Source organism: Aristolochia californica, unplaced genomic scaffold (genome assembly GCF_029961685.1).
Source record: "Aristolochia californica isolate CCGP_79_NKW_82.1479 unplaced genomic scaffold, dmAriCali1.0.hap1 SCAF_4, whole genome shotgun sequence".
NCBI lineage: Eukaryota > Viridiplantae > Streptophyta > Magnoliopsida > Piperales > Aristolochiaceae > Aristolochia > Aristolochia californica.
The window spans coordinates 45,034,691-45,057,764 of NW_027182103.1; the positions used below are offsets into that span (position 1 = coordinate 45,034,691).

At 39.1% G+C, this 23,074-nt stretch overlaps 3 protein-coding genes and 1 pseudogene across 4 annotated transcripts; 3 read left to right on the forward strand and 1 right to left on the reverse strand.

Moving 5' to 3' along the window:
- Positions 1-1,846: 1,846 nt before the first annotated feature.
- LOC137962358 (glycerol-3-phosphate acyltransferase 1-like) lies at positions 1,847-3,780 on the forward strand. The gene is made up of 2 exons (XM_068809175.1): positions 1,847-2,572; positions 2,805-3,780. The coding sequence occupies exons 1-2, from the start codon at positions 1,847-1,849 to the stop codon at positions 3,678-3,680; spliced, it is 1,602 nt and encodes a 533-aa protein (XP_068665276.1). The 3' UTR covers positions 3,681-3,780.
- Positions 3,781-5,639: 1,859 nt separating this feature from the next.
- On the reverse strand, positions 5,640-11,215 carry LOC137962359 (ribokinase). Its single transcript, XM_068809176.1, has 4 exons — positions 10,489-11,215; positions 6,930-7,115; positions 6,248-6,443; positions 5,640-6,161 (listed from the first exon to the last, which is right to left on the reverse strand). The coding sequence occupies exons 1-4, from the start codon at positions 11,104-11,106 to the stop codon at positions 6,070-6,072; spliced, it is 1,092 nt and encodes a 363-aa protein (XP_068665277.1). The 5' UTR covers positions 11,107-11,215; the 3' UTR covers positions 5,640-6,069.
- Positions 11,216-13,825: 2,610 nt separating this feature from the next.
- Positions 13,826-19,723, forward strand: LOC137962774 (uncharacterized). 2 transcript variants are annotated; one of them, XM_068809841.1, is made up of 7 exons: positions 13,826-14,015; positions 15,683-15,916; positions 16,749-16,861; positions 17,331-17,433; positions 18,171-18,710; positions 18,806-19,143; positions 19,271-19,723. In XM_068809841.1, exons 2-7 carry the CDS (start codon positions 15,739-15,741, stop codon positions 19,427-19,429), a joined length of 1,431 nt encoding a protein of 476 aa, XP_068665942.1. In that variant the 5' UTR covers positions 13,826-14,015; positions 15,683-15,738; the 3' UTR covers positions 19,430-19,723. The 2 variants fall into 2 exon arrangements, with proteins under 2 accessions (XP_068665942.1, XP_068665943.1); XM_068809842.1 differs by having other exon boundaries at positions 13,828-14,015; positions 15,683-15,901.
- Positions 19,724-19,926: 203 nt separating this feature from the next.
- Positions 19,927-22,700, forward strand: LOC137963440 (pentatricopeptide repeat-containing protein At4g02750-like; annotated as a pseudogene).
- Positions 22,701-23,074: the final 374 nt, after the last annotated feature.

Genomic DNA, 23,074 nt, shown 5'->3' on the forward strand with positions numbered 1-23,074 from the left:
CTTATCTTTCACTCCCTTCATTTGCTCGTGCCACTCACTGCTCCATACTACACGCTTGATAGCAGTGATTGCCATTACAATCTTTATCGTTACCCTCATTTATCTCTTGCGCGTATCACACGATCCCCGTACCAGGTATAGTTTCTCTGATTCCCGTTCAAAGATGCGATATTTAAGAAATTTCAACTCTATGGTCATTGCAATCAGGGAGAGGGGACCAAACAATTTGTATCTGTGCAGTGCATATAATTTGGAGGATACAAGTATCTTCTATATTCAAATTCATTATTGGAGGTAAGAGTCGAGTTAAACTCGAACCTGCATATGTTTTGAATACTTCAAATTCAAATTCGAGAATATATTAATAGGCTTAGTACCATTGAACTGCATGTTATCGCAAAGGATTATAAAACTTTGTAATAAAGCATACTAACTTATAATAACCAACTTAATAGACCTAATAGAAGAGCAAATACATCCATCAATAGTGTTTATTCTATTAGTAAGCAACACTATTAGATTTTAAGGGATTCAAAAGGGTTGAATGATCGATTTGTTTTTGAAGTTTGAGATAAATAAGAGTAATCATCAACCAATTAATGAGGAAATTGACAAAAACAATTAAAGTAAAAAGTATTTTCGTAGAAAAATTTAAACTAACGAGTAAGTTAGCGAGCTAACAAGCTATACTAAACTCATGTAAAAACTGAATCCCACCTTTCAGTCGGGTCCTCGGATAATTGAAGGCCCGTTAATTCTGAAAAGCATCAAGTCCTACTGAAAGTCCTCTTGAATGGACTGAAATCGTTTGATTGTACAATTGCTGACAAGATGGTGCTCGGTAACAGAAGATGGAGCACCTAACTATTGGGAAGAAGGGGGGAAACCGTACATGTCCTTGCCTTTGTCAACTCGCAAGGCCTACCATGAACTTCCAGCCATATTACGGTTTCTTATAAACTGTTTTCTGTGGCTTCTTGATCAGTCATAATAGCGTTAGAACAATTCCGTGGTCAAAAAGGAATGAAACCGGGAAATTAAAGGTGACCCTAAAGCGCGAATAGAGTCCAGAAATCAAAATTTAAAACCAGAAAAGCTCCAGATGGGAACACAATGACCACAGGCGTAAGACAGGCTTAATGGTCTTCAAACAAGTGCGTCCCACCCCCAAAATCCAATGCCCATAAATGGGTCAACTACTTTTGCTTGATTACCGACCTGCTCAAATATCTCTCCTAAATCTCCAGTCGCAAAAATGAAATTGCATCTCTCATGGATTGTCTCCGGTTCTTCTCCTACAGGACGTGGAAAGGTCAAAAATAGACAGCCTGAAGCAGGGCACCAGCTTTCCGGTGAGGTTTAGGTGAGTTCCCCAATCATTGACGGTGAAAGTTTCTTTCGTTATCTTCATTCACATTTCACACACAGAAAGCTGGGTTTAGTTGGACGAGACAGCGGAGATGAAACGAATATTTCAAACATCGAAAATGTGGCAAAAGAGGTGCTTGCATGAAAAACTCTAGAATATTAGGAGGAGGCCCCATTTTCAAATAGTCTAAAACATCTACCAATGGTGGGTGGTCACCTACACGTAAACCTAACCATGTTTGGAAGGAAGAAAAGAGCAGAAGTATGTTGTGACAGCAGTTAATGCAAGCAATGTGGAAACCAAATGGCCCGGTCAACCTCCTCCGTCAATCTTTTATTACTATATCTCAACCTTATATCTTCTCCTCCACAGCTAAGGTTGGTCACTGCTCACTCAAAGTCTTGTACCTGGTGCCTCATTCCTAAATAGAGGAAACGAGGAAGAGAGCATAGAGAGAGAGACAGAGAGGTGAGAAATATGGAGTTCCAAATGGTTTTGTTCAAGCTAGCAAATTGGGTTTTGTACCAACTTTTGGCAAACTCCTGTTACAGGGCGGCTAAGAAGATTGCTAACTACGGATTTCTCTTCAGAAGTTCATCTTTTAGATCGTATCAAGATACGGTCTATCCGAGTGTCAACAAGTGTTCCTTGGAAGGCAGGGAAAGGCAGACTTTGGTCTGTGACATCCATGGGTCACTCTTGAGATCCAATTCTTTTTTCCCGTACTTCATGCTGGTTGCCTTCGAAGGTGGTGGCCTATTCAGGTCATTTCTGTTGCTTATATCATGTCCACTGCTGTGGGTTTTGAACCCTGAGAAGGGGTTGGAGGTGATGATTTTTTTGACCTTCTGTGGACTCAGTGAGAAGGGAATGGAGTGTGTGGAGAGGGCAGTTTTGCCCAAGTTCTTTCTGGAAAACCTCCACCTTCAGGCCTATGAAGTCCTGAGTTCAGCAGGGAAGAGGGTCGTTCTCACCAGCGTCCCCAGAGTAATGGTTGAAGGGTTTCTCAAGGAATATTTGAAGGTAGACTACGTGATCGGAACGGAGTTGCAAGTGTTTAAAGGATATTTCACTGGTTTCCTCACTGATTCTGGGGTCCTTGTGAAGAACAAGGCTTTCAAGGAGTTCTTCGGAGAGACCAAACCTGATATTGGTCTTGGCGGTCGCAATCTCCATGACAACCTCTTCATCTCTCTCTGTAAGGTAAGCTAAAAGTACCCTCAATCACCACCGAATCATGTGGTAATACAGCAAAAAGCAGCAAAACAAGCATATATACTGCACCGAGTGAAGCGTTTTCTATTTGTGTCTGTCATCACCTGTTTCATCTCATGCACACATTACCGCTACGAAGTAAAGTATACTTTCTACTTCTGGCTCGCACGCCTTTACACATGGATAATGAGATTGTAAACCACATTTGAAATTTGTGCAGGAAGCTTATGTGGTGAACAAGGAGGAGAGCAAGAGCGCTGCGAGTTCAGTGATGCCAAGAGAGAAGTACCCAAAGCCTTTGGTCTTCCACGATGGAAGGCTCGCCTTCTTACCAACATCATCGGCCATCCTCTGCATGTTCTTGTGGCTCCCACTGGGGATACTACTGGCTGTCTTTAGACTCCTTGTAGGGATACTCCTCCCATACAAGATCAGCATCGTCCTCGGACAGTTCAGCGGGGTGAGGCTTAGAGTGAAGGGTTTGTGTAACACACCCAAGTCTGGCAATAAGAGGGGAGTCCTCTATGTTTGCTCTCACAGGACCCTCTTGGACCCAATCTTTTTATGTACTGCACTGGGTAAGTCAGTGACAGCAGTGACCTACAGCCTTAGCAAGGTGTCTGAGCTCATCGCACCCATTAAAACTGTCAGGCTAACCAGAGACAGGAAGCAAGATGGAGAGACCATGCAAAGGCTTCTAAACGAAGGAGACCTAGTGGTTTGCCCAGAAGGAACCACGTGCAGAGAGCCGTATCTGTTGAGGTTCAGTTCTCTGTTTGCAGAGTTGGCGGATGAGATCGTGCCAGTGGCAGTGAACACCCATGTGGATATGTTCTACGGCACCACAGCAAGTGGGCTCAAATGTCTGGATCCCATCTTCTTCCTCATGAACCCCTCTCCCTGTTACTCTCTGGAGTTTCTTGAAAAGGTACCGAGAGAGCTAACCTGCTCTGGGGGGAGGTTTTCCTGCGAGGTTGCGAACTACATACAGAGACAGCTGGGTGATGCATTGGGCTTTGAGTGCACTAACCTTACAAGGAAAGACAAGTACTTGATGCTAGCAGGGCATGAAGGGCTGGTGCAGGATAAGAAATAACCCTAGCCTCTTAAGGATCTTTGATTCACAGGACCCAGGGAACCCATTTCATTTGGTATGATTTTCTGCCATTTTTCCCCCCTGTGCTGCTGTTATTGCCATTGCCAACCCAGAGAGATATTGCCATTCCCATTCCCCTGTGCTGCTGCTATTGCCATTGCCATTGAATGGTACGTTAAATGCATATACTTATTGTCGGTCTGAATCTTCTCACTGGTGTCTCGCTTGACCGCTGCTGAAATACTGCACGAGATTGCAGGCAGCAATCGCTCCTCTCTCTCTCTCTCTCTCTCCGTAGATAATTCTGGATACTGCATACATAAACGACTGTCGACCATCATCGTTTACGTCATTTATGCACTATTAATACACCGTTGTAAATGTAATCGTCCCCTTCTTTCTCCTTACCCACGACGCGATGCTGTCAAGATTGGACCAGATATAGTACAGTATTCCTCGATCTTTATCTTTGGTATTAATGGAAAATCATCGGCTGTCTCTACCATAAGATATTAAAATAGTCAGCGCCCGCTCAACTGATGAAATCTTCTCGTTCATACGAACTTACTATGATATAGGGTGGATGAAGATCTTCTCTGTTCTTCGTTGTCGCCATTAAAACTGTGCAGAGGTTGATAGGTTGCTCTACGCGTCAAGTTGGTGCGACGATATTCTCCTGAATCAAAAATTTAACACAGCAGTAGTGGTGGGGTCACGTCGAGGATTCGTGTTTCTGGAACTGCGTACGAGTGAAGACAAAATTAGGGTTGTTATTCATCCATCACCTTCAACAATCGGATTTCTATGTATAAAACGCATAGATTGGTACTTTTCCAGGCATCGGCCATTATGGATGTGTCGGATTAAGAACCTACGGAGGCTTTGTCTGGTCTCGTTCGTCTGGGTCATTAACTACTGAGAAATTAAACGGTTGAATGAGTCAAAGATTACAGGTGAAATTTCCTCCGAATTCCCTGCGATGATGAAATAGTCAAGATTCTGGCTGCTCTTTCTTGTTGATGTGGAACGAAGGAAGCCGGCATGCACAACGCCTTCCCACTTACCGAAATGAAATCTCTACGAACGCCATGGGTGTTGACGATTGGAGTCTCAATTTGGACCGAAACCGATTTCGGTGCCAGAAAGATACCAAACCCGAAGCGCTTTCACGTCCCAATTAACACACTGTTAAAATATTAGATATACCACCAAAATCCGACATTAGTTAGAAATGGAAAAAGATATAGATATATAAGTGTGGATATTATCTCTATTAGTATAAAACATTTTGGAATTGTTGGGTAAATGACCAAAATCTCATATTATGAAAAAGATTATGAATATATAATATGGGTACTATCTCTATTAGTATGGGGTTTTTGGGGGTAAAATCCATGAGAACTTAGACTCAAAGTGGATTATATCATACCAATATAGAGATAGCGGTCTCCATAGTCCTTTCATAAAACATAAAAGTGCTCTTTCAGAAGGGATTGCAAGTACTAGGATAGTTCAGCCAAGAAAATCCAACCAGCCAAATTTGTCCAATTCAGCAAAAAGCTTCTTGAATCAGAAAAAGTTTGGCTCTTTCCTTTTCCTCTCCCGATTTCTCGTTTCTTTAGATTAGTTAGAATGGAAACCAGATCACTGAAAGAGATGAAGTGAAATTTGAAAATCTTTGAAGTAGATTGGTCTGTTTGGTTCAATGACATCCGGCAAATGCCTCCCATTTAAAACAGCACAATTTTTTCAGTCAAATCTCATACCTGAACGTAAGATGACTGTTTATGACTCCAAATCCACTGGTCCAATCATATTAAAAGAACTTAATAATTAATCGATCAATAACCAAAGTTAAACTTTTCAAAGGTCAAAGTATAAAAAATTAATCAAAGGGTTAATCAACGATCATAATTAAGGTATCAGTCAAAATCAGAGTCAAGATCAAGGCCCCAATGGATGATCAATATGAAGTGGACTGTGCAAATTTATAACTAAGATCAAAATTACATGGGATACACACCACCTAGGTGTTACATAAGAAACAAGGTGGCACAAAAGGTAACACCTAGCATCACAAGAAAAACCCACCTCAAATGTCACATCTTTATCAAATGGAGAATATGTCTTGCCAGCAAAATTTGTATGTATAAGGAGAAAGATAACATATTAGTAAAAAAAGACACAGGAGGTTCCATTCAAAATATTTTTCCATGGTACCTTTCTATATCACAAGTCTATATACCGTTTAATTACATAGGACAGGGTATGTAAGAATTGGGGCATTTATTTCTCATCAGGTCTGTGCAGTTCTCTAACCCGCCTAAACTACAGAAAAGCTTTCTGGATGGAACTTACCATTATTGAAAATATAAAGACAAGCAGAATGTCAAGCTACCTGAAGAAGTTCCAAAACTGCTTTTCTCTCGGGCATGCTTGGAATTGCTCCCTTCACTTGAATACACAGAGAAGCAGCAGCAGCTGCAATTGCCAAATCTCGGTAATAAGCCCAAATGCCTAAAAGTGCTGGCATGGCATTAAAGGAAAGAAATGCAATGAAAACGTACCAGCAAACTGCAAGCATTCCTTTTTGGACTTCCCCTCCACGAGTGCTACAGAAAAAGCTGAAGTAAAAGTATCGCCAGCTCCCGTTGTATCAAGAACCTTTGGAGCTGATATAATGGGTTGTAGAATTGGTTCCTCTCCCTCCACAAATAAAGCAGACCCTTTGTCCCCAAGCTTTACTAGGACTTGCTTCACACCCTGAAATATCCAGTATATAGATTTCAGTACTCATTGACTGCAAAAGCAGACTCTGATGCACCTCTAGCACTAATATCTTTCATATGCAACGACATGGTTTGAGTTGGAAAAAATGGTCAAAAGCCAATGTAAAATGTCAATAGACTACCAACAAATTTCCTTCAGTACTCTTGATTTTTTTTTTTTTTTAAGTTTACTCTTGATTAAGTAAAATCAGTAAATGGCTATTCTCTTGGCTAAATAAAGTATCTCCAGGCAACTCCTTGCTGGGATTTCTTTCCCTTTGTAATTTTAGACAGGGTTTCCCTCCATTAATTTGTAACTAATCTTTTATTATTCAAAAGCCAATCATTATTAAAAGAAAAAAATCCATGTTTCTTGCCACTTTGACTAGAGTATTAAGACAAATAGCTAACACAACTGATTGAATGTGTCACAAACATATAACACATGTCATGGAAGATTTCTATCTGGACCCAAACTCACCATTTCATGGCACTTCTCAGTGGCTTGATTGATCTGCTCAATAGTAGCTGTTGGCATTCCAGTCAGTCGGCTCAGTTCACTTTCATTTGGGCTCAGAATATCCACAAACATTAGAAGTTCCCCTGGGATGTCTCCCTCCATTCCACCAGCATCCATAATGACTGGAACTCCAGCATCTTTTGCTGCCTGCATGGAACTAAATCCAACTCAACTGGCATCTTCAAAAATACCATAATACTACAGCATTTTAGAACATGGATGCTTTACAGTGGACAAAACTTTTCAAGTCAATCCACAAAGCAAGCATGGTAAGGATTGAATACTGAAAAGAGTTGATTACTTATATAGCCCTGAAATATGCCATCCACACTACATAATGCTATGCTTCAAAATAATACCTAAATGCCCTTGTAATATCACCAACGAACCCTATATACTCCTGCAGTTAGACTCATTAACTCTGACCATAGCAATAAAAAGATCAAAACACCTATATCAAAGAGATATTGAGCTCATAGGCCTAAGTATCTCTCAAAATACATTAAAATGGTTGCCACCAGTCTAATACAAGTTTTTAGGTGGGTTCTATTTTAATTTCTATGGGCCCACAATTACTAAAAGATACATATGCCTACAAGTCATAATGTAACTAAAAGAGTAGGGAAGTATAAGCAACTTTTGTGCAATTATAGAGGCATTCAAGTATTGATATGAAACACGAGAAAAAAGATATTTATGCATAAGCCTACTAAAAAGGACTAAAGCGTAATGTGACAGTAATAAGAAAGTTACCTAAACAAGGAGAGAAGAGTCTGGACTCAAAATTCCAAACATAATTAGGTGCACTAAACCTTTTCAATGGTATTCACAATATTATCCCTTGCTCCATTATATTCTCATTCAAAATTTTAAAAATATATGAAAAAAAAACTTACATTGTGATCAACCATGAGAAAATAAAAAACATATAAAATATGAAGAAAAAAAATAGGCCATTTGATTCAAATCTTTAATGCCCAAACTTAAAGAATGGGGACTTGAATCCTTTTGAATGGACTTGAGTACATATTCTTCTTTCCATAAAAATTACCTCTTGAAGCTAATATGAAAATAAAAGTACTCTCATACAACATAGGTTTGAAAATATAAGAATGAGAATGTAACCTCACCAGTGAAACAAATAACAGGAGATGTACTAAAACAAAAAGGGGGAAAATTAAAAACTAAGTAAAGCCCTTAGGAGTATGATCTCACCACAAATTGAAATTCAGAGTTAAAGCTACATAGGAAATATGTTAACCAAAATGAGGTTATCATTAAGCCATAAAACCATCATCCAAGAAATAAATATTGAGATGAAAAGATCAAAAAGCAAAGTCCACTTTTTCCATCATTTAAGAGAAAGCAATACTAATCCTAAGATGAATGTTTAGAAGTTATATGGATTGACTCCACATTTATTTCGATAAAGATACCCTTAACACCCATATGGAACCAACAGTACTTTTATATCACATTGCTTTGTAATAAAGAACACGACCTCACATTGAAACAAATGACACGCCAGTAAACACCCCACGTAAAACTGAAATTTAGAGTTGAAGTTAAGGTGAAAATATGAACATCAAATTACATTCATCAACAAACCATGAAACCATCAACCAAGAAATGGAGTGTGAGACAAAATAATTATAAATAAGAAGCTAACCCAACTGATTAAGGGAGCATGCGTATAAATACTACTAAGATGAGTGCACAACTTATACAGACTTCTGTCCATATTCCTTATATCCAAAATGGATACCTCCTAAAACCTGCACTGTTAGGTTGCATAACTTTGGAATAAAAGAATATACCTTATGAAACAAATACCATGAAATGTTCAAAAGACAGCCTTCAATACAGGCTTAAGGAACTAAGGTCTCATTTAAAAGTGAAAATTGTAGCTATATTGGATATATGTGAATCAAGAGGTAGTTATTGATAAGTCATCAAACTATCAATGAAGGAAACAAAAAAAAAATCTTTTTAAAGGAGAATAAAATTTTATAAGAAAACTCTACCTTCTCCATTGGTAAAGAGAGATCATACATGTAATACTAATTCTAAAACATGATAAAGTTTTCTATTTTTAAAATGATGAGAACTTCAGTAAGAAGAGGGGAAACACAAAAGCACTCACTATCGGAAAAAATATAGGTATTACAACGAGGTTTCACTACCCCCCCCCAAAAAAAAGAAAAAAAGGAGCCTTCCACAATGAAATAATGATGAGAGATGCCACTCCTTGCTAGAGGATCTGCCAAAGAATAGGCACATCATAGGTATGAGACCAAGAGAGTTAAAGAGCTGCATATGTCCTCAACCTCTGAAAGCGCGCCAACAGTCGCCACTGAGAGGGGTTGGGGTCTACTTCATTGCAAACTGATGACCAAGGTCCATGTATGAGTTTATCCTCCACAAAGAGCTGGCCAGGCCAAACCCCTAACATGTGATATAGTCATCTTCCCCTCTTATCTGCTTTTTGATTAGTTGAGTGGCAACAAGCTTTATGGTTCATCACCACAACCTGAATTGTGCTGTGCAAATCGTAGTTTAATTGAAAAGAAAAACAATGAAAGAATCTCAAGCGTACACCCTCTCACAAAGTGGTATTCTTTGGTAGATATGCTTGATCAAGTATAGTACTGAAGTTCATATAGTTTTTTGGAGCTAAACCTCTCTTACACTGCATTTCATCAGCAGTGAAGAGTGTCTTTTGTTACTATTTCACTTGTTCCATGAGACAAAGACAGTCTGATCAATTTCATCACTTTTATTCTTGGGCAATACATGCTGTTGAAGTCCTAAAAACTGATGCACTGAAGGCTTTAAATTCTTACTTTCCAAACAACGGATTCCCAAGATTCATTTGAACTTTCCCTTACCTTCTCCAAGACATCTTTAGCCACTTGTCACGGTATCAACCAATCAACTCCTAGGCCCCAAATCTCATTGCCAGCTTCATACCCTCTTATTGCTCCTTTCATATTGCATCATCTTTTTCCTTCCTCCAAATACTTTCTAGCTTCAGTGAAGCATGAAGCTGGCATGTGGTTTTCACATAAATTTTTGCTCTTCAACGAGCAATTTGTTTAAACTTATCCTTTATCCAGCAATCAACTCGACATGCGTTAATCCTTTTCAAGTTTTTTCTTATATGGGTATTACATTTGGATTGCTTGATTGAGAAAGATATGTTAAACAAATCGCAGTGGAGAACAGAAAGAAGAAAAGAGTTAACAACAACCAATCCTTATGACTCAAAACTTTTCAGAACTCACTAGAACCGGAAGTTGAAGAAAAAGCATAATATTTATTTAAGTAATGAATTTTTATACGCCACAAACCAAACAGAAGGGAAAAAAGCAGAGGAAGAGGATTCTTCTCACTACACCCTCTCCCACATTAAACAGCACACGAGCTAAACCTATCCTATAACCGCATGGAAAATTTTCATTAAAAGAGAGAGATAGTGGGGGAGAGAGAAAGAGAGAGAATCTGAAAAGAAGAGACTCGCCTTCGCAACTTGAATATTAACACTATCGGGAATCTCTCTCTGCAACAACAGAACTCCAGCTTTGCGTACCACCTCCAAGTCGTCTTCGGACAGACTCTGAGGCCAACAATTCATATTAGCCCCGCCCACAATAATGATAGAGTTTTGCCCATCAGCCTGAAGCATCACCACAGCGTGCCCGGTAGGTACATTGGACAAAACCTTGAGATGATCCAAGCAGACCCCACGATCCTGCAAAGCCTCAGAGATCAACTTCCCATGAGCATCCGCACCAACCTGTCCGACGAAGTACGTTGGGTAAGAGAGTTTTCCGCCACACGCAGCCTGATTCGCTCCCTTGCCCCCGGCAAGTGTCTGGCCGGACTTAGCAGAGATCGTCTCACCTTCTTTCGGAAGTCTAGTGATTTCCACATAAATGTCCGCATTCGCGGATCCTACGACTACTAATGGGTTCAATGGTGGATTGTGATGGAAGGTCAGAGGAGAGATGGAGACATCACTCTTTCTGCTGTCCTTCATGGAGAAGAAGATGAAGGTTCTTGGGCGTGCGTGGCATCGTTGAAGTGGAGAGATGAGGCTTGAGTGTTGAGAAGGAGAGCGGAATTTTATGGATGTCATCTGGATTTGACTTCTTAAGGACTTCCGACTGCGGGAGAAGTTCTGAAAACTGGACGACCGCCACTGGAGACGAGTTCGTATTGAGACCTCCAGATCGTTAACAACGAAGATAGGGATAGTTTGGTCTTTTGGTCCCTTTCTAAAAGAAGATTACGTATTAAACTTGGTTTTCCAGTAATTGAAGAAAAGATTAAGAACCAGAACCGGCTTCATTCACTGTTCCGAGTACCGCATATGCTCTCTACTTCAGCCGTCACTTTGAAGTTTGAACCAGAGAAACTGAAGAAAGAAGATCAGAGATCAGTTTCTTGTTGAGAGAGAAACATCAATGCTCAGAAATTGTACTCAGTTTGTGTTCATTGCTTACCTGCTCTGTTCAACATTGTCAGGCCATTTGATGATCGAGGTTCGAAATTAAGAGTTACAGAACGCCTCTTTAAAGACATGCTTTCACACAAACGACTTGAGCAGAGAGTACTGCAATGTGCTTTTGAACTCGACTTGAGCAATTTGACATTTAATCCAACTGATTGATGGATTAATAGGAGCAATTGTGCATATTTGTTTTGATATTTTCTCTTTTACTTCCTACTAGAAGATCAAAGGGAGAAATGCGAGAATGGGCAATTATAGTGTTGCTCAAGTGATAGGTGAAGGAGAAATGGAGTTGAAGTTCACATTCGGGAACACTCTCTCTTCGCAGTGTGTAGTGCATACCAGACGTATGGAATAATCTTGTTAATGGTTTCCTGCTGAGTCAATTAGGCTACAAATTAGTGTTTTAATTGAATAAGGTTTTAATTACCAAGGGTGGGTCTTTTGTAGTGAATGACATCTTATATCATGCTTGTTGACTCCCTTGACTTATGGTACAGTAGAATTGGACATGTAAATATCAACACTCTAAAAAGAATGATGAATTTAGGTTTAATATCTAAAAATAACATAGAGTTACAAAATAAATGTGAGATATGTATCAAATCGAAACAACCTAGAAAGGCATTTAAGTCAACAAGTAGAAACTTTGATCTTCTAGAGCTTCTACACAGTGACATCTGTGAGACGAGTGATATTTTGACCAAAGGAAGAAAAAAGGTATTTTATTACCTTTATAGATGATATGTCAAAATACTACTATGTGTATCTAATTAGGACTAAGGATGAATCGTTAGAAAATTTTAAAATTTATAAATCAAAAGTAGAAAATCAAACCCATAAAACAATAAAATGAATTAGGTGTGATAGAGGAGGATAATATAGTTCATACATGAGACAACGATTTCTTATTCTCCTCAATCTAATGGAGTAGTTGAAAGGAAAAATGGAACATTTTTAGATGTAACTAATTTTATATTGTCTAATTTTGGTTTTATCAAACTTAGGGTTTAGAGATTAGGGTTTTAACCCTAGAACTTTAACTTAATTAAATCAATACCATCTCTATGAGATGACCCTTTATTTACCATCCTGCCATAATTGTATGTGGGCTTATGGGCCTTCTCCTTGATCTGTAGGCCTTGACCCCGTCTTCTATATCTCTTAGATGTATGGATCTTCCTTGGTCTTATGGGTTTGGGCCCATCTTCCAACACACTTGGATATATGGGTTTGGGCCCTATCTTCCGACACTCGAAAAATACCATATGAGTTCTGGTTCGAGCAGTCAAAAAAGGTTTTGTACCTCTTTTGACAAATTTGGAAGTGGATTCCATAAGTAGTAGGTAAAAGAGAATCGAGAGAAGGAAATAGGGGTGAACTGGGCGGAGAAGTTTTCTTTCTCAAACAAGGTACACAACTCGATTTTATTTTCGGTTGTCTTTTGTTGATTACATTTGAAGCTTCTTCTAAGGGATTGAATTTTTGTTTTTTTTTTTCACCATAACACATTTTCATTAACAAACAAAAGCTCCTTTGTTCATAGTGAGGTTTCTGCTATGAATTTCATTATTCTTTTTTCAGTTTTTCTACCTGCTTCATTCTTTTTCTGACCACTGCATCTTGCTTCAATCAGGTAAGTGAAAACTTTCGTTTGCTGGCTTTATTGATGATGTATTCTCTTTGTTTCTCCGTGCACTCTTAAAATTTCTTTTTCTCAATCGTTCTCACGTATTCAATTTTTCTTTTTACGCCTTATGTTGTGAGTTTGTTTTTTACTAGAGACTAACAAGGCCTTATAGTTGTTTCTCAATCGTTCTCACATCCACCTATGTTTGAGGTTTATGTTATGAATTTCTTTTATTTTTATTTTTTTCAGTTTCTGTGCTTGCTTCCATCGGGCGAGTGAACTCTTATTTACTAGCTTTATTCATGTTGTATTCTTTTTGGTTTTTCCTTGCACTTTAAAATTTTCGTTTTTCTTAGTCGTTCTCAGTATTCAAGCAACTCCTGTCGTTTACTTTTAAATCCTAATATTAATTTCCAAAAGGCCATAGCCCCAATGATTGCATTCGCGGGCGGGAGTCGGTCTTGCGTATAAATGGGAAAAGGCTAAAAATGACTCGACGTGACCCGGTACTGTGTTCTCCAGCCACACGACGACTTGATGAGTTAACTCAGTCACCCCTGCGCTCGGCAGGAGTCAATGGCGGCGACAAGTCCACGACAGATCGGCTTTCTCCTGCCTCAATCTCCTCTCTTTCCGCGGCTTCGCACATGTGGAGGTGACTTAATGAAGTAGCGGCTCATAAGGACACGCGGCCGTACCTCACAGGCCGGAATGAACTGCTTTACTGAAGATCCCGGCCGTTGGTGGGGATCTTGTAGTCGTCGTAGTCGGGCCTAAGTGGAAGTTTGAAGGTCTGGAATCGACCCATTCGGTCATTTTCTTCTCCCTCTCACCTCTTGCAGAGGAGACGAGAGGAGAGGAGAGGAGAGGAAAGGAAAGGAGAGAAGAGGGGCAGCTGCTACAGGTATGTGAACTGTGAAGATTCTGTAGTGGAATTCATCATGTTTAAAAACGTGACTTCTTTTCTGTAAGCTTTTGTTGATTGCTTTAATTCTTGAGGATTTGTCTTCCCTCTTTTTCGCTGGTTGACTTAATCCTGCATGTACTTTTCCGTCATATCATGGTCTCTTGAGATGTTCTATGGTCACTGTTTACTGATTCATTTATTGTTCCGTTCCAATCTTTCTGTAAGAGAGAATGCTCCAGGGATCTCTTGAAAAGCATGCCAATTTTTTCATTTGGGTTTTGTGGTTTTTTTTTTTTTTTTGAATTATGGTTTCGTGAATGAGTTTTGCGTTTGGCCTTTGAATTGTGTTTTTTTTTTTTTTTTTTTTTTTTTATGATTAACGTTAAAAATTGTAACTACTGGTTTGGTAGCTAAATTCTTGGTTAATTGTTCCTATAATTTATGTCGTGATTTGGGCACCTCTTAGTTTTTTATATTTTCTTTTCTGAATAATTTTTTGATGTTTGATATTATGGTTGTAGGGGTTTACTGCATATTATGCTTTCATGTACGGCTTTGCGTTTCTTCTCATTTACTACGCTTTTCCAGTTCTGTAATTCGAGTTCTATTATTATTATTCAGTAAGAGGCTTTTTTTTGGTGGGGTGAGGGAAGGGATAGTCTTTGCGTATCATTTTCGTTTTATTTCTTCAGTTTGTGATAGGCAAATCTTGATCCTATTCAAATTTGGGTTTGTTAAGGTTGGATCTTTGATTTCTGATTTCTTCTGTCTCTCACTAAGGAATCAGTGGCCTCGTCTGGGATGTTCGTCTGGTGGTTTGCACATTGTTGTTCCTTAGGATGATGATCAACTTTGGGTTTAGAGTTTTGCTTCATACGCTAGGAGATTTCTTCTGTTTGGATGTCTGTATTTTATGAATATTGGAGATTTATCTCTTCTTTTTCATCTAAGATGTTATTACTGGATTGATTCCCGACTTGTGGGTTCAGGTTTTGGGCTCTTTTATTTCCTTATAAGGAGGTTCCTCCTTGCAGAACTTTTTTTGATGCGCGCTTGTGACATATCAGCTTAAACAAAGATCCACCTTGCAGAAGCTTGGTGGTTAGAAAGACAAACAATATGGTGCTTAAGTTGTCTATGTCTTTGTAGGTTTGATGCCCAAAAGCTGTAAGGAATGAAATGGTCCATTCACGTGTGAAAACAGTTAATTCACATGAAGTTATGCTACCCTCTAAATGACCCAACCTTTTGGCCTATGAAAATAATCTGAGAGGCATTGATGCTTCAATGTATCTCATGAATCAGAACTTTAACTATTGTTGACAATTATATAATTCATAGGAGTCTCACTCAAAATTTAGGGATCAATTACTTCATTTAGTTAGTTTGAGAGCTCTGACCATACATTATGTACCTTCTAGTTTGAAATTGTTTCGAGAACCTTGTACTGTCAATTATTTATTTGTTGCCTTTCATTGCTCCGAAAGTGTTACTGAAGAAAGAATAGATGATGTCCTGCAGAATCTGGTTTAAGTTTGAATATCAAGGCAACCTTGCTTTTGTGGTTAACAGTTAATTACTATATTTAAAAAAAATTATGAATGTTGTCTTGCATACTCCACTCTCTTATCATTCTTCTCAATTTTAACTGGATTCCGTTGTAGGTGTTGCTTTCATTTGACATACTTCGAGGGATTGTGATGATTGTGACAATTCAGAAATGCCGACACCTATGAAATCTAAACCAAGCATCAGTTCTTTGAGTGAAGGGCATGGGCTTCATCCCTGCCGTCAGTCCATTAAAATATCAAAAAGCTCACGATTTGATGTCCAAATGCCTCAACAGGCTGTTTTGGAACCTTCAATCAAGAAGCATGATGATGGTGAGCCAAATATAAGTATATTTTTTTCCCTTCTAGTTAATACTTCCTTCATGGAGTGATCCACTTCTTTTTTAGGAGTAGAGATGGCAGTTGGGCAGGTTCCGCCTGGAATATGCCCTATCTTGCATCACTTAATGCAGGAATGGGATCATATATTTTCCCTGCAGGGTGGGAACATGATCATATATTTCCCTATGGGGCGGGAAGAGAGTAAATACCAAATCCCTGTGCGGTTTCAGGGCCAAACCGCCATGCCTTGTGAAAACTCATCTTGTGTAAATATGTGCTATATCTTACACCTTTTTTAATTTCAAAAGGGTCATATGTTGAAGAATTAGATACTTTTTTAATATATTAAACACTTTTTTAAATGAATATGTTTTTTTAGCACAGCGAAGGGCCGTAGAAATGAGATTAAACAATCAATTTGCTATCATGGTTCTTATAATGTGCAAGAAAGGGGTTGTAGAGATAAAGTTGAAACATCATCCCGACTTGTACAGGCAGGTGAGGTGGGGCTAGGCAAGGATGGGGTTGAGGATGGAATTGTGAGGCGGGGACGGTGTCAAAATGTCAACCTCATTATGCGGTCCGGCCAGGGGAGGAGAGACAGGGTCGTGGGGTGGGGTTATGGGGTGGTGAGGGGGTTGATGAGTCGACCCTGTCAAGGGGTGGAGTTGGGTTGTCAGACAGGGTTGGGTTTTCTAAAACCCATCCCGAATCCACCCCGCTGCCATCCCTACTAAGGAGTCATCTCACTCTCACTTTCACCCTACATATTTGTAACATCTGGAACTGAAGAATGTATTTAATTCTTCTTCTTATTGGAGTTCTTTGTATTATTCAGTTTCATGCTGGGACATAGTAAGTGAGGAGTTTGATCAAGAAGACTTGTTGGCTGGAGCAACTCACCAATCTCCAACTTTTGCGTCATGTGGTTCCTCGTTGGTTGGAAGATCGGTAATTATTCACATCATGCACCTATTACAGATAGTGTTACTTGCTATCAATGTTTGAGTCCTTGCTGTGAAAGTACTGCCGGAATAACCTGAAGCCCTCATTTGGACGAGGATTTGCTGTAAATCCTTGTCTTTCATCCAAAAAAAATGTAAATCGAAAAAATGAAGGTTCCTCTGAACATGCTTCAGAAGTTCCACTGGTTACATGATCAAACTTAGTTAATCGACAATAAAAGATTCAGGATATTGGGCTTTCACTTTAATTGACTATCCAAAGGCTGATGAGTTGTGAAATGAGTCATGATGATGGCCAGTCTTAATTTTGTGAAACCAAATGTTTCTGCATTTGTGCAAAATCTGTGTCATGAGCTACATGAGTAGGGATGCATGCTGCTGCTTATTTTATATAACTGCATTTTCAGTCCCTCAAGGAGGAGCTGAAAACTTAAAATTTGTTCACTGGCATTCAGGGACCACTGTCTTTCACTTGCTCACAAATGATAGAAACTCTATTTTCCCCGACGCTAGAACCTGATGATGTTCATTGCAAGCACTTAATTCATAGTAATGCAGGTAAAGGTCAAAAACCTGTTTTTGGTTTAATAGTATGTCATATGAAATTATGTTGTTTATTTGCTGCACTCTTTTGCAATATATTTTCTTATGTTCTGAAAAGTGTGGATGGTGTTTTCAGTTTCTCCTTCCTCTATTACTGACAATTATATGCAACAAAATATGTTTTCATGTTACTATGTGGCATAAGTCAAAAAGCCTATGTGCAATATTTAAAGCATGCGCTTCAAAAGATTGAGGGCTCAAGGATAGACTATATTTAAATTGTCATAAACGGAGTGTTTGCTGTCTGCCATCTCATTGTTGAGCTCATAATGGCCAGTTGAAGTGAGATGTTGGATCATGAGAAATCCTTATTAGGATGTTAAATGATTGGTCTGAGTGGCTGTCTGTGACCACCTGCATGGTGGAAGGTGTACAAATCCAGTTTTTTGGCTGGAGGAAATCAAAACATGTCAGCTCATCTTGGCTGAAACATTGGCTTCTCCTGCTATGTCTGTTCCAGATTATATCTGCAGTGGCCAGATCTAAAAGTTATGTTTAAAACGAATCTGTTGGACATCTTTGGGAACCTTGGCGTGTTGGCTACTCAAGAGTTTCTTGACTGGTACCCCTAAATTAGTCCCTATTGAATACTCTATTGTTCTAACTTCTGATTTCTTAATAAACAAAATTTTGAGTCTTTTCATCCTTTATTTCACATTGTCTTAATGGTACTTTCTATTCTCCTTTGTCAGATACAAATATTGAACATGTGGATGGCACAAACAATGACAGTGATGATGGTGGCAGTAGTTCAAGTGATCATCAAACTTGCAACATGTCTGACTTTAACATTTCTGACTTGGGGGTTGTTAACTTTAACTTTGATGAGAATGCTGGAAATGGTGATCTTATAGCAGGCACTCACTTCCCAGATTATGCATTTGAGAATCCCAATATCACGTTTGAATTGGCTGACAGATACATGATTCTCCCTTTTCTCGAGGAATCCATGGAAACAAGTAATACACATGATGGTGAATCTGCGGAAGAAGCTGTAGTCAACTCTGATGATGCTTGCTTATACCTGGCAATTCAGCAGGTAAAGCCATCTCACCCAAAAATTAAAGAAGATTGTTGCTCTGGAGACACAGATGAGGTGGATGGCTTTGATCCACACTTATTTCTTAGAAACTTACCTGAATTATCAGAGGTGGTCCCGACTGTTTGGCCCATGTTGTTACCCAAGGAAACATTGAGTATAAAACCTGTCACGCTTGTGCTTGATCTTGATGGTAAGAAATCATTAACCCGAGTTTCTGTTGCCTTCAATTGATTGTTGGTTAAAGTTATAATAACTTATATTATTTTGGTCGCCATTTGTCCACAGAGACTCTTGTTCATTCTACGTTAGATGACTGTGAAGATGCAGACTTCACCTTTTCTGTATATTTCAACATGAAAGAACACACTGTATATGTTCGTCAGAGGCCTCATCTGAGGGTATTCTTGGAGAGAGTAGCTGAGATGTTTGAAGTAATTGTCTTTACTGCTAGTCAGAGCATTTATGCAGCACAGCTACTGGATAAACTAGATCCAGACAAGAGGCTTATATCCCGTCGTGTGTATCGTGAATCATGCATATTTTCTGATGGTAGCTATATGAAAGACTTGACTGTTTTGGGACTTGACTTGGCAAAAGTTGCCATTATTGATAATTCTCCACAGGTGTGACTAGTCTCATAATGCTGTGTTTTTTTTTGTTCGTCTGAAATTATTAAGTATTACATCCTATTTGTCAACAAGTATTTGTTCATAATTATTAAAAGATATTAAAATTATCTTGTTGCTTCAGGTTTTCCGGTTACAAGTGAACAATGGAATACCTATTCAAAGTTGGTTTGATGATCCATCTGATTGTGCTTTGATTTCATTGATTCCCTTCCTCGAGAACCTTGCTGATGCTGATGATGTTCGCCCTATCATTGCAAGTAGATTCAACAATCAAGAGTAGTTGCTGCCCCTGGCATAGTTTTCTCTCTTCATCAAGCTTTGCTGAAACCTCTTAGGAGTGGTTAGATTTGTCATACAATAAGTTGGTCCCATTATACTTTGTTTCAGTATCGTTGCCTAGGTGGGGTGTATATGTAATGTTTTTTTGTTGCTAATGTAGTTGCTGAGAGTTGTTTCATTTGCTTCTTTTTGTCATTTTTTTTTTTTTTTTGGGTAGAATTTTGTTAAGAGATGTACTTTTTTTGTCCCTACCTGTGTATATGAATGTATCTTCAGATAAAAAAAAAATTATCACACCGACTTGTTGCTTTTTTACAATATGTTTACAGCAACATCGAGTTATTGGTTTGATGCGCAGACTTGTTGTTACTCTTATGAAGAGGAACTCACTGTTTTTTTTTTTTTTGTAATGCGAAGAGGAGACTCTAAGCTGATACCGTAAGGCACCGCTAACAGCCAGGTGCTGAACTCCGGATTCATGTTAGCATCTGCTGCCGGATGGGTGTAGTAGAACGGTTGGACAGGCTTCTCTGGGAAATCTGGCCGGAAAGGGGCGCCTGTAGATGGGCTTTCCCCCACGCAATCTCTGCATCATTCGAAACGTGCTGCTTGGACTCCACCACTCTTCGCCAATTTAAGATGTTCTTTCTTTCATTTTCGTATGTGACTCCCAGCTCATGAGTTCTTCTTAGACTACGATTTGCTGGGGGACGGCCGTGATACAGGAAAGTTGCTTTGTCTCAGTAGTTCCAGATAATAACAAAGACGACAAAGAAAAACAGAACTCTCTGAGCCGAAACTGTGTTCTCTAAACAATACGAAAATCAGTAAGAAGCAAATTAAATACGAGGAACTAAGCAGTGGAGGATGGTGGTGTCGCTTATCCGATTAGTGACCTTGATTTCGACCTCGTCACCCTCGTAAACATAGACGAGTCACCGTTTTCCATCCCACCTGCATTCCTCGATCACTTCTCTTGATCAGTTTACAGACAGCTAAAACGAAACGGGAAAAAATCTTAAGCACTTTGAAATGAAAACGTCTTGTGGCTGAGGGAGATGATGGCCGTGCTTCGACCAGGACGCCAATCCAGAGACAGAAGAAAGCCAGCATGAAGAAGGAAAAGAGCTTGTAGTAAGATCTCTCCACTGCTAGAATATACAATCCAACGAAAAAAGATTGAGGCGAACATATAGAGGGTACCACGATCCAAACTCAAGGCTTATATACAGAATGGACGGCTGAGCTGCCTGAACGAAATGTGTTGACGTGGACTGCCTTGGTGTCTGGATACGTGCAAAATGGGTTTTTGGACGAGGCAAGAAGACTTTTTTATGAAATGCCAGAGAAGGAATTCTGTATCATGGAATGCAATGATAGCTGGATGTGTGCAAAACAGAAGGATGGGCGAAGCTAAGAAGTTGTTTGATGAAATGCCCTCCTAAAATATCAGTTCTTAGAACAGAATGATCACAGGGGTTATGCCCAAAATGGAGTATATCGACTGTGCTAGGCATCCCTTTGCCGAGATGCCACAAAGGGACTCTTGTCTCATGGGCTGAAATAATTGCTGGTTTTGCACAAGGGGAGGTACAGTGCAGAGTCTATGCACCTATTTATAGAGATGGAGAGAGATGGGGAAAGATTGAATAGGTCAAGTGGTACATGTGTTTTAAGTATTTATGCAGATATTGGAGCTCTGGACTGTGGAAAGCAAGTTGTGAAAACTGGTTATCAGATGGGTTGCTATCTGGGGAATGCACTTCTTGCCATTTAAGACATGGATTTAAGCACACGGAACACAATGATCACAGGTTATGGAAGACATGGATCTGGCAAAGAAGCACTTAAGATCTTTGAATCAATGGTTTCAACAGAGCACACCTGATGATGTTACCATGGTAATATATCTGTTATCTTTTTGTTCTCTGTCCTTATCGTCATAGTTTAGAAAGATTCATATCATAGTTTAAAAAGATTCACTTTGGAAGTGATATACAACTCTAGGGAAAACAAAACTTAGCTTTTTATTATACTATTTATTTGAATAATTATTTATTTATTTGTTGCTAGTTCATGACTTCTTTTTATCTACCTCCAGTCTTCCTGTAAGAATAACGTATCAACTTGCCATACTTGACAACCTTTTCTGGACCTTGATTTCACACACATTGTTTTGTTCAATGTTTCTAAAGGAGAGATAATGATGGGAACTAAATTACTTAATGATTTCTGTATGGATGTTATAAAATTAACTTTTGAGGCTCCCTTTTCCATTGATATTCCAGTCAGGTATTTTTTGCGGTTGGTTTCAGAAGATAGAAGTGAACAAGCTGTTTTTTTTCAATCCATGAGCTTACGTAGTTGCCTTGTCCTTAAAAAAATTGTGGAATATCTCTAGTGTACTGCTCTGGTCTAGCTGTACAATTCTATTCTCCCTAATGTCATGTCTTCTGTCTTTTTTAGGTTCGAGTCCTATCAGCATGTAGCCACAGTAGCTTAATAGATAAAGGTATCAAAAGCTTCAACTCAATAGAGCAAATCTACAACATTGAACCAAAGGCTGAGCATTACACCTGCATGATAGATATCTTGGGCCAAGCAGGTCGCTTAGAAGAAGCCTAATAGCTCATGAAAAGTGTACCATATGAACCAGATGGCACTATGCAGGGTGCATTACTAGGTGTTAGTGGAATGCATTGCAATACTCAGTTGGGGAGATGGCTGCTGAGAATTTTTTTCAAATGGAACCAAAAAATGCTGGCATATATGTTCTTCTGTAAAATCTATATGCTGCCTCCAGAAGGAGTGATGTGGATAAGATGAGATTGTACATGAGAGAAAGAGGGGTGTCAAAAGTCCCTGGTTTTGGCTGGATTGAGGTCAAGAACGCAGTTGACACATTTTCTGTTGGTGATTCTTTACATCCTGATAAGTAGAAGATTTATGCTGTCTTGGAGGAGTTGGATTTACAGTTGAACAAGGCTGGTTATGTGTCTGCCACAAAAATGGCTTTGCATGATGTAGAAGAGGAAGAGAAGCAGATGCTCAGGCACAATAGTGAAAAACTAGCCGTTGCATTTGGGATATTAAATATATCTGCAGGGAGACCCATCCCAGTGATCAAGAATCTCTGAGTTTGTGAAGACTGTCACAATGCTATTGAGCATATATCCAAGATTGTTGGGAGGTTGATTATATTAAGAAATTCAAACCGATTTCACCATTTTGAAGGTGGCTTTTGTTCTTGTGGGAGGAAGAAGAAAAGTTGAGCTACAGCCTACTGGTGAAGTGTAACACTAAGATGTCAAAACCGTCTTTCCTCTTTAGGATATCCATTATTTCGGCAATTGATTATTGATAAAGCAGAACCAATCAACCGTTCCAGTTCTCTCATCACATACAACTGGCACAGGTGCAACTTGAAAGAGGTAGATAATCATGGAAGAAGAAAGTCATCAAAATGGCTTTTGCTGTTGTATTATCAGGATATAGCTAACTGATCAGAAGACGTTGCTTAAGTTAATGACAAGAGATTGGGTCAAGATTATGATCTTCATGTAAGTGCAGTAGCTTCAAGGCCCTATCAGATTATTGGTTTAATTGGACAGAGATCTGGTGAGTCTCCTCCATAAGTGCTTTCATA

Bases quoted from the DNA above. Each gene is read 5' to 3' on its own strand.
- LOC137962358 (XM_068809175.1), top strand. From the start codon at position 1,847: ATGGAGTTCCAAATGGTTTTGTTCAAGCTAGCAAATTGGGTTTTGTAC. The intron at 2,573-2,804 runs GTAAGCTAAAAG...AAATTTGTGCAG, and splicing joins TCTTCATCTCTCTCTGTAAG to GAAGCTTATGTGGTGAACAA.
- LOC137962359 (XM_068809176.1), bottom strand. From the start codon at position 11,106: ATGACATCCATAAAATTCCGCTCTCCTTCTCAACACTCAAGCCTCATC. The intron at 7,116-10,488 runs GCGAGTCTCTTC...AGTTCCATGCAG, and splicing joins TTAATATTCAAGTTGCGAAG to GCAGCAAAAGATGCTGGAGT. The intron at 6,444-6,929 runs GTGAGTTTGGGT...TGGATATTTCAG, and splicing joins CTGAGAAGTGCCATGAAATG to GGTGTGAAGCAAGTCCTAGT.
- LOC137962774 (XM_068809841.1), top strand. From the start codon at position 15,739: ATGCCGACACCTATGAAATCTAAACCAAGCATCAGTTCTTTGAGTGAA. The intron at 15,917-16,748 runs GTATATTTTTTT...TGTATTATTCAG, and splicing joins TGATGGTGAGCCAAATATAA to TTTCATGCTGGGACATAGTA. The intron at 17,434-18,170 runs GTAAAGGTCAAA...CTCCTTTGTCAG, and splicing joins CTTAATTCATAGTAATGCAG to ATACAAATATTGAACATGTG.